The sequence below is a fragment of the Brachyhypopomus gauderio genome, unplaced genomic scaffold (genome assembly GCF_052324685.1).
Source record: "Brachyhypopomus gauderio isolate BG-103 unplaced genomic scaffold, BGAUD_0.2 sc75, whole genome shotgun sequence".
NCBI classification, from domain to species: domain Eukaryota; kingdom Metazoa; phylum Chordata; class Actinopteri; order Gymnotiformes; family Hypopomidae; genus Brachyhypopomus; species Brachyhypopomus gauderio.
Genome location: NW_027506896.1, coordinates 1,034,202 through 1,045,000, shown reverse-complemented (window position 1 = coordinate 1,045,000; position 10,799 = coordinate 1,034,202). Strand labels below are relative to the sequence as shown.

At 49.5% G+C, this 10,799-nt stretch overlaps 1 protein-coding gene across 3 annotated transcripts in view; it reads left to right on the top strand.

Annotated features, from left to right (window-relative positions):
- The window catches only part of tgfbr3 (transforming growth factor, beta receptor III), a 73,312-nt gene extending 63,567 nt beyond the window's left edge, over positions 1-9,745 (top strand). For 2 of the 3 annotated variants that reach the window (XM_076990406.1, XM_076990407.1), the window contains exons 14-18: positions 1,923-2,076; positions 5,639-5,674; positions 5,926-5,970; positions 6,102-6,209; positions 9,224-9,745. In XM_076990406.1, the coding sequence (XP_076846521.1) occupies positions 1,923-2,076; positions 5,639-5,674; positions 5,926-5,970; positions 6,102-6,209; positions 9,224-9,342 (462 nt within the window). In that variant the 3' untranslated portion in view covers positions 9,343-9,745. The remainder of the gene's footprint in view (positions 1-1,922; positions 2,077-5,638; positions 5,675-5,925; positions 5,971-6,101; positions 6,210-9,223) is intronic. The other variant, XM_076990408.1, reaches the window with a different exon arrangement.
- The last annotated feature ends 1,054 nt before the right edge of the window (positions 9,746-10,799 follow it).

Sequence of the window (10,799 nt, the reverse complement as noted above, 5' to 3'; positions counted from 1 at the left end):
ATTTCTGCTGAATGCAAATCATGCATCCATCTCTCTGTTAGAACGTCCCTCTCTGTTAGAACATCCCTCTCTCTGTTAGAATGTCTCTCTCTCTGTTAGAACATCCCTCTCTCTGTTAGAATTTCCCTCTCTCTGTTAGAATGTCCCTCTCTGTGTTAGAGCATCCCTCTCTCTGTTAGAACGTCCCTCTCTGTTAGAGCATCCCTCTCTCTGTTAGAACGTCCCTCTCTGTTAGAGCATCCCTCTCTCTGTTAGAACGTCCCTCTCTGTTAGAACGTCCCTCTATCTGTTAGAATGTCCCTCTCTGTTAGAACATCCCTCTCTGTTAGAATGTCCCTCTCTCTGTTAGATATGGGCGTCCCCGTCTCTGAGAGCTTCTCTTTCTGCTATATGCTGCCTGATTGACTGACCTATTCATTCTCACTGTTTACTTTTGAATTCATCTGCTTGGCACAGCAGAGTGTGCACCAGCTGCCAGCATCACTGCTCTCTCTGCCAGGGCAGGATGCGTAAATCTCCGTCAGTGTTCCTAAGCAACCATCCACAGAACCAAACAAAACCCTTGACTTCAGAGTTCTGTACTATGAAAACTCTGTGAAAACCCTTCTGACACAGCTTCTCTCCCTCCTTTACTGACCCCCCTCCAACACACACACACACATATCAGTGTGTGACATGCTGAAAGTGTGCGCTGTTCTTTCTTTTGTTTGTAACATCACCGTGCAGTCAGCCTTGTCAATTGGGTAAATCAAAATCAGTCTACACCAGCAATGAAGGCCTGAACAGAATCATGTGTAACCTTCTGTGTGAGGGTGTAAGCTCCTGTGTGAGGGTGTAAGCTCCTGCGTGAGCGTGTAACCTCCTGTGTGAGCGTGTGACCTCCTGTGTGAGCGTGTGACCTCCTGCGTGAGCATGTAACCTCCTGTGTGAGCGTGTAACCTCCTGTGTGAGTGTGTAAGCTCCTGTGTGAGTGTGTAAGCTCCTGTGTGAGTGTGTAACCTCCTGTGTGAGTGTGTAAGATCCTGCATGAGCGTGTAACCTCCTGCGTGAGTGTGTAACCTCCTGCATGAGCGTGTAACCTCCTGTGTGAGCGTGTAAGCTCCTGCATGAATGTGTAACCTCCTGCGTGAGTGTGTAAGATCCTGCGTGAGTGTGTAACCTCCTGCATGAGCGTGTAACCTCCTGTGTGAGTGTGTAACCTCCTGTGTGAGTGTGTAACCTCCTGTGTGAGTGTGTAACCTCCTGCGTGAGTGTGTAACCTCCTGCGTGAATGTGTAACCTCCTGTGTGAGTGTGTAAGCTCCTGTGTGAGTGTGTAACCTCCTGTGTGAGTGTGTAACCTCCTGTGTGAGTGTGTAACCTCCTGCGTGAGTGTGTAACCTCCTGCGTGAATGTGTAACCTCCTGCGTGAGTGTGTAAGCTCCTGTATGAGTGTGTAACCTCCTGTGTGAGTGTGTAAGCTCCTGTGTGAGTGTGTAACCTCCTGCGTGAGTGTGTAACCTCCTGCATGTGTGTCCAGAGCAGATCCAGAGGATCAGAGCAGATCCTTTGCTCCAGGACAGAGAAACTGTGGTCCGGATGAATGTTTTTTCCTTTCTTCCTTTGTTTTGTTTTTAACATGATCCAGTTTTAGGAAACATGAAGTTAAATCGTCCTGCAGTGAGCCTCGATCCATGTACCATGTTTCTAATCCAACTGTCTGGCTCCTCTTAAGGGACCCGAGTTCAAACAAAGGAAATATAGCTGAATTTCTGCTTTGTCTTGAGGGGCATGTGGTACATTTGATCTTGTGTACAGCACGAGTGGTGGTGGTGTTCTCTGGAGGGGAGGGGGGACTCATGGTGGCCAGTCCTGCAGACTGGGGGGAGATGTAGAGTTTTCTGCAATTAAAACAAGACCATCTTCCTCTTCCTCATCACGCAGTGTATGCTCCCAGATGAAGCCTGCACGTCTGTCAGTGCAGACACCATCATGAAGATGTTAAGGAACACCAAGGCCTCCACCAAACCGCTGGTTGTCGTGTCCGCCGAAAACAAACCTGATGTCAGCGATGAGAAAGACAGCGCACAGATGCCTGGTACGTGTCTAGGGGTGGGAGGGAGACTGAACACTGGCCCCCATATAGAGGGTCATATGGAAGGGGTATAGGATACACCACACAGTGTATTGGGGTGTGTGTGCATGCCTGCTTCTAAGAGACAGGAGGGAAGACTAGGACAGACAGGAAGGAAGACTAGGACAGACTGACTGGAAGACTAGGACAGACAGGAAGTAAGACTACAACAGACTGACAGGAAGACTAAGACAGACAGGAATCACAGTTTTTATGGTGTTATAATTTGTGGCACATTACTCCATCTGAAGATTGTTAGCATGTGGCAATCATGTGTGTGTGTGTGTGTGTGTGTGTGTGTGTGTGTGTGTGTGTGTGTGTGTGTGTGTGTGTGTGTGTGTGTGTGTGTGTGTGTGTGTGTGTGTGTGTGTTCATTAGAGAAGTGGTAGAGGCCACTATATGCTGCCTCTCCCAGTCTGTGGTTAAGAAATGGAAAGAGTTCTTTTCCAATGCTGGCCTGCAGTTGTTTTCACTTAACCATCCGCAGAGACCTCCCCTTCCCGGTACAGGGCAAGGGAGTGTGGTGTGTGTGTGTGTGTGTGTGTGTGTGTGTGTGTGTGTGTGTGTGTGTGTGTGTGTGTGTGTGTGTGTGTGTGTGTGTGTGTGTGTGTGTGTGTGTGTGTGTGTGTGTGTGTGGAAAGGAAAGCATGAATCTGTGTTGGGTTAGGGAGAGGAGCCAGACCATGGAGGCCCAATGTTGTGTGTGCCCCCCTCGTGGGTTTAATCTGTTGCTTCTCCTCTTCCTGGGTTCCTGGTTTCCTGGGTTGGGCCCCAGGGAGGGGTGCATGTGTGAAACACTGAGGCCCCCAGACGTCACTAATCTCACCAGTAATGTCCTAACGGCAGCCTGGCTGATCTCAGGGGGCATCTCCCCAACCTAGGTGGTCAGTTTGAGCAGAATGTGTTTGGCGTGAGTCAGAACCGTTGAGCTGCAGTCAGCCCGGGGTGATCACCAAGCCCTACTCCGGTGCCCTTTAGGTAATGAGCCATGTTGCCCAGCGCTTACTTTATTAATCATGCTTGTTTTGATCTCAAAGATAATGTTTTGTCGTGTGCTTGACTTACACAAACCTGGCGTGGCCTCAAAACTAGTGTTACTTCTTTCAGATTCCTTAATTAAAAAAGCACCAACCCAGCGTGTAAGGGGAGGTGTCAGTCCCCACACCTGCTTGGTTGATCTGGATGTGGATCAGAGTGTAAACGAAGCTGTGTGTGAGTGCAGCTCGTGTGCGTATCCAGTGAAGAGTTTATTTGCGACGTGAAGGCGTCTTTCATGTGGCTGCTGACAGAGTCTCCAGCTCCTTTTCCCTGCTGAGGATTAAGCAAACGCTGATATGCCATAAGCGTAATGAGAAAAGCACTGGGCAGAGCTTTGAACACAAAGACATCTCTCATGCCGAGATGGCAGTGAGTCCAGGCCTCTTTGAACAAGGCCCCAGGCTTCGCCCTGGACAGCAGCCCAACGCTGGGGCTTCATCTGCAAATCAAAGAGGGCCCTTTATGGGCAGACGGGCCACTGGGACAGACGCTGAGCTAAACTCTGCCGTCCAATCACAGATTGCACCATCACACGGTGGTTCCTCCACTCGAAATCTGACGCAGCATTTTAGAAAAAAAAAATCCACTTCTAACTTTAAGAATGTTTGTAATTATTTACCGTAATGAAAATCAACTGAAACCACTGCTGTCATGGAGTCCTGTGAACTCAGAGGAGGGACGGAACCGACACTCCTACACGCCGTCTGACCAGGGCCACGGCTACCTTGAAGAAGTGCTTTACGGACGTGTGGTCTAGGCTACAGCTCAGCTTTGTGTACTCGGCTGTATACCTCTCTATCAGCAGGACTGTCACTGGTGTTTTATTGGGCACTTTCAGCAGGGCAGATTTCAGTCGCACTGCTGTGCTTGACAACACAGACAGCTGTCTGCTATGTAACTACCATGACATTGCCACGTCAGTGTTACTGTGTGTAAAAGGGTCTACCACCCATGTTAGGTCCACTAGTGGCACTGTGGTTAGATGCTGGCTGTGAATGAATGGAGTACAGTGGGGGCTGATAACTTGTACAGACCTACAGATGTCTGCAGATCAGATCAGACGCCCGCTAAGGTAGGTGTGCCTAATTCAGTGGCCCAGGTGGTGTGAGTCCATAGCAGGTGTTTCTCGTAAATTAGTCGGTGAGTGTTTATAGCCCAGCAATGTAACTAAACCTAGCAAAGCACTGGAAATCATGAAGTACAAAGCCATGTAGGAATGTGTGTGTGTGTGTGTGTGTGTGTGTGTGTGTGTGTGTGTGTGTGTGTGTGTGTGTGCGCACTTGAGCTTGAGACCCTGCTCCTATGAGTGCTTAGGCATGAAAGAAACCAAGGATCACTGTGGTAACAGAGGTAGTAAGGAAAAACTGTTGACTTTGGTCTGGGGCTCTGTCTGCAGCTGGCTGGAACCCAGCTGTATATACCCCGCCCCTCTGCACTCTCCAGTCATATAAACCCCGCCCCTCTGCACTCTCCAGTTCCATAAACCCCACCCCCTCTTCAGTCTCCATGCTGTATGCTCCTCTAAGCTGACCACAAAAGGTGAGCGAGAAAACAGAACAAAAGCGTTCTGGTCCGAGATGGACTCCGGTCCGTGATTGGTTGGATCAAACCACCATCCGAGCTACGAGGTCCAATCACCTCATCTCTCTCAGGGGTTGTTTATTAGGACCGCTGAGTGGAGAGGCTATGAGGGTGGGGTAAGGGACCTCCACCCCTAGTTTGCAGTCTGATGTAGGTCTGCTTAGGGATGATCTCATCACTACCTTTTGTGTTCCTCACAGTTCCTCAGTCAAATAAATTAAATGTAAAGATTTGGGAATTTGATGTGATTATTAATGCTTTGTCCTGAACAATGGCGTTCCATTATTTTTGGACTTCAGTAACAAAAGTGCTAATGCCTTTTGGCTTCAGTCATAATGCTACAATACTTCAGCACTCTGCGAACCCCCCCTATAAACCTTCCCTTTCAGCTCTGCATAGTTCACTTTATGAGCTGGATGGGGAAGATGGGGGTGGTGGTGGTGTTGGTGTGGGGCTGGAGAGAGGCAGGGTGCTGGGGTTCTGTAGCAGCCAGCCTGACTGTGCCTGAGCTTTTCCCTGATGGTCTGTCATCACCCCTCAGTATGCATGATGAAATCCTAAAGGTGTCCTCTCCCAGAATAGCTGTCTTTGTGTTCGGGCCCCTGGCCCTAAAGGCCGCAGTCACACAGGATCTATTGTACGGAGCAGTCGGGGGTCATTACAGCTAATTAGAGTTCTGAAACCCATCCGCTTGGTTCACGGGTCAGAGGAGGCACTCTGATGCTTGGCTCTGTCCTGCAGGTTCCAAACTAAATGTCAGTGACTTTGCGAGGATCGTCTGTCAGCTGCTTAAATGAAGACGACATCTTGCTGTCCTGTCAGGCCACTGCTGCTTCTGTGGTGTGGTCCGGTACATTGTTGCCATAGCAATGTGTGCGTGTTTTAATTGGTTGTTCTTTCTTTTCAGTTCCCCCAACGTGTCGGCCTGCGTCGAATGACACTCGTAAGTCCCGACCCACAACCCCACCAAACTGGCTCAGACCTTCTCATGTCACTCAAACAGTATTTCTAATAGGCTTTGGGGTTTATTTGTAACTAAGCATGTCAAATCATGTGGAACTGTGGTTAAATGAAACTGCTTGTCTCTGTTAGGCCGTTCCTGAATCTCTACTGTGGTCTTGTGCATTTTTGGCATAGCAACATTTGTTTAAATCGGTTGTTTTTGTGTTTGAAATGTTTTTGTTTGTTTTCCAGTTCTCCCACCACGCCAGCTTCCGCTGCCTCCGAACAACACTGCTTGTAAGTTGCTAGCGGCAACCTCACGCAAGCAATACGCATCTTTTCATGCCTAGGTCAAACTCGTACGCGTGTTCCCTTGTACCAGGCTGGGTGCATTAAATGTTGAGGACCTGTGGTTTGCTCTCTTGCAGCTTACATGTATGTGCTGGACACCCCCACGGTGGTGGGCATTGCCTTTGCAGCCTTCGTCATAGGGGCCCTCCTCACGGGGGCCCTGTGGTTCATCTACTCCCACACAGGTGAGCGTGAGTCAGGTTTCTCTATGCCACAGCTTGCTCCCTGTCCCGCGCGCCTGACCTGAACTCTCCCACATGCTTCTTTAGAAGGTTAATAAACTCGTCATACCAAAAAAGGGAAGACCGTTTTGGATCAAGGGAGAAAAAATTGCCTGTGCTGCAGTATAGCAACAGTTAGGAGTGGGCTCCACTTCCTGTTCATCAGCTCAAGAGGGTGGAGCCGGGTGGGGGGTGTGGAGTGGCACGGGGGCAGCTCTGGGGCGTTCTGGGGTATTCTGGGCACAATGGCAAAATCAAGGCTGGAATTCCCCACTGCAGGGATCTCCTCAGGCTCCACAGGAAAACACACACACAAACACACACACACGAAATATCCCTTGCCAAGATACACAACCCCCAACCCCCCGCCCTGCTGTCGCCAGGTCGATAACCCCCACTGACCCCCCCAGAGGACACACACGCTCCCTCACTCCATCACTGTATACCGCCCTGGTGCCAGTCCTTGGGGCAGAACCTAACCCTAACCCTATCCCTAACCCTGACCCTAACCCTGACCCTGACCCTTGATGTTCACCTGCTCCGTGATAGGAGGCCTTTTAACACCGACCCGTTTCCTGAGTTTGTCTGCCTTTCCCACACCCCCTTAACCTGTTTAATTGTGACAGGGTCTTTAAAATGGACCTAGACACAAATCAAAGTCCTCATGAGTGTTGGCATTTCCCTTGTGCTCGTGGGGTGAAGGAGCCACCCTCGACCACTTCGGCTGTGTGTTCATCTCGGCTGAGTTTTATTATCTCCTGTTAAGCTGAAATAAAATTAGATCAGGTCTCCTAATACTGGGACATATTTTTCCAGCTATTTGCACTGAGACAGACAGATATCACACTATCACTATTCAACTTACCTAGACATCCTTCAAAGACCTAAAGTGGAATGAACTGATGGTGCAGTTAAGACTGCTATACAAGACAGGTCGTACTTGACCAAGATTCCCTTAAAAGGACTCATTTGTGATGTGAAAGGTAACCCCAAATGTTTTATGGTTTTGAAGAAAGCCCAAAGTATCACTGCATTTTAAAGATCAGAAAAAACATGAGCAGTAAGACTAGTACTGCCACATCCCGACAGGAGAGGGCAGAGGTCGTGTCTATCTCACCATTCAGTCTGGGATTCGTCACACTTTTGCACACTGTTTACACACACTTCAGTGCTTCAACTCAAATCTAGATTCTAGAGTTCATGTAACTGTGCGCAGACGCCGCACACTGCTGGTGGACGGGTGGGTTTCAGAGCGTACATAAATGGCGTGTGTAGTTCCACACAACTTCACGAGCCAGCCAATAGCTGTTATCATCTCATTCGAAAACAGTCAACGTAGTGAAGATTAGCGAGGGTGCGAGATGCTATTTTAGGCGGAGTTGCGTGCGGAATGCCGGGGTTATAGCAGCTCTAGGTCTGCCCTGCTACTCTACACCCTCTGCGTCATTCATCACAGTGATAGGTTAAGGAGGTTGCCCTCGGCGACAGCGGGGCGGAGTCACACGCTCACCCGGCAGTGGAGGAGTACACAGGGTCAATGAGCTCTCATGTCTCACGTACACAAAGACATTTAAGGCATCACGGTCACAGAAAAGGAGGTGTTTTATGAGCCATGACATCTCTACAGACAGAGATGTACGTTTAATCCCCTCATAGGGATTAGCAGTGTACGTGGCCTTACCTCGGTAGAGCGGAGGTGAGCGGAGGAGAGGGGAGGAGAGGAGTGGAGAGAGGAGAGGAGAGGAGAGAGGAGAGGGGAGGAGAGGAGAGAGGAGAGGAGAGGAGTGGAGAGTGAAGGGGAGGAGGAGAGGAGAGGACAGGGGAGGAGAGGAAAGGAGAGTAAAGGGGAAGAGAGGAGAGGAGAGGAGAAGAGAGGAATGGAGAGGAGAGAAGAGGAGGGGAGGAGAGGAGAGGGGAAGAGAGGAATGGAGAGGAGAGAAGAGGAGAGGAGAGGAGGAGAGGGGAGAAGAGGAGAGGAAGGGAGCTGGCAGAGGATGAAGATCTTGAGTCCAGCGCCAACACGGCAGGCCTTGCTGTGGGGGAGAGGGGCCGCTTTTAGCTCAGCCTGCTTGGCAGAATGTCTCTGGCAAACGTTAGCAGCCCAGGGGCCTGGAAGGGGGATCCAGACAGACTATGGGCCCCGCGCTGGGCTCTGGAGAAAGTACACGTGTGCACGAACGCAAACACATGTGCGTAAGAGCACAGTGGAAGAAGAGTTCTGAACTCAATTTCTGTAATTAGAACGTTCACTCCTCCTCCTCCTCCTCCTCTCCATCCTTCTCTCTCAATCCATCTCCCCCAACTCTCCCTTATACATACACACACACACACACACACACACACACACACACACACACACACACACACACACACACATACATCTACAATTCTGCTCAGCCCTTACCCAGGAATTTACAGACACAATATGCTCTCTGCAGTCTATAGTTCTTTGCATGGCTGTGTGTGTAGCTGTGTGTGTAGCTGTGTGTGAAGTTGTGTTTGTAGCTGTGTGTTACAATACCAGTGAAGCATTGTGCCAAGTATTTAAGAGAAACATTGGATTTGTTCAGAAACACTTAGATTGCTAATTAGGCGCATAAATCATTAGAATCATTTGAGCTTTCTCCACACTGTTGTGACTGTACTGTGGAACAGAGTGGTCTGCCACGGTGTCCGTTAATGCTGTAAACAAACACAAGACTGTGAGAGAGGAAGAACTTCACTGTGTTTTTGACAGCATCATGTCAAATGGGTCTTATTGTCATTTCAGCCATATACAGTGTGTGAGTGGACTATATACATAGAACAGTAGGACAACGCAGGACTATATACATAGAACTGTAGGACTACACAGGACTATATACATAGAACAGTAGGACTACACATAGCATGATCATTGTCTTGGGCATGATCACAGTGAAAGCATTAACCCTTTAGAAAGCATTAATCTTTCTCTGTCTCTACGTGTCTCTGTCCAGGTGGTCCTGTGCGGGGACAGCCCGGACCGAGGTCCCCTCCTGTCTCAGAGAACGGAAGTGCAGCTCACAGCATAGGCAGCACTCAGAGTACCCCCTGTTCCAGCAGCAGTAATGCATAGCACCACCCATCTCCAACCATATCCATCTGCTCCCCACACCACCAGCTGGACACCTCCTCCAACCTCCAACCCACATGAACACACACACACACACACACACACACACACACACACACACACACACACACACACACACACACACGCACGCACGCACGCACACGAGGGCTGGGCAGGTCACTGCACAAGGTTCGAGTGACATTTGTTTCCTCCTGGATTCCTGTATTCCTGCTCTGGAGTGGCAGACTGGACAAGGCCTGAGGGACCTGTGTAGCATTACTGCTTGTTTTGGCCTGAAAAGAGTTGGAAACGCCACCACCCCCCCTGCTCTGCTGGGGCAGTAGAACACCACCCCCCCTGCTCTGCTGTGGCAGTTGATCACCACCCCCCCCCCCCCCCCCCTGCTCTGCTGGGGCAGTAGAACACCACCCCCCCTGCTCTGCTGGGGCAGTTGATCACCTCCCCCCCCCCCCCCCCCCCCCCCACCCCCCGCTCTGCTGGGGCAGTAGAACACCCCCTCCGCTGTGATGCGTGAGAGATTGGGCAACCATCACAACCAGCAGAAACAACATCTCTGGAGGACAAGTTGGCAATGAAAGATGAAAAACTCTGGTGAGAAACAGACAAAGAGAGAGAGAGAGAGAGAGAGAGAGAGAGAGAGAGAGAGAGAGAGAGAGAGAGAGAGAGAGAGAGAGAGAGAGCTAGAACTTCAGTAGTGAATGTAATTTTTTACCATATATGGATTGGTGATGCCTGTCCAAAACAAAGTGTGTTTACCCCCATGATGCTTGCGTGCAAACTTCTGCAGAAGTGGGAAACTCCACACTCAGAGGTGACCACAGGCACATGCCCCAGCTCCTTCGGGCCGCCCCAGCACCTCCGGGCCGCCCCAGCACCTCCGGGCTGCCCCAGCTCCTTCGGGTCGCCCCAGCACATTGTCATCATCTTCTTCACACATGCTGCAGAGACTACATGTGCTCTGAAAAGACTTTTAATCCATATCCTGTATTTCTGTTTGGGGCTGGGGTGGGTGGGTGTGGGTATCTGGCACCACAGCGCCACCTCCATATCAGGGTGGAGCATGGTGAGGGGTCTTGGTAGGGTGGAGCTGTAGTAGCACCTACTGCAGAGATCACAGGCTGGTGGTGTTCAACACCCTGGACTCAGTCAAGAATGAATAGTGTGAATGTCTTAATAAAACTATACAGATTTTATCATATAAGAACATTTATATATAAATCTATTGTAAAAACAAACAAAAAATATAGTATATTTTTGTGAGAGCAAATACATACAGAACCATGAAAATAACCACCTATAAATGCAATTGTAACTGTCCTAACCCTATAGATAATATAGTTGACGCTATGCTTATAAATCATGTATATAATTTTCTAATTAAGGATTCTATAAGGATAATATTTAATAAGAAATCATTTCTAAGTATTTATTTATTAATG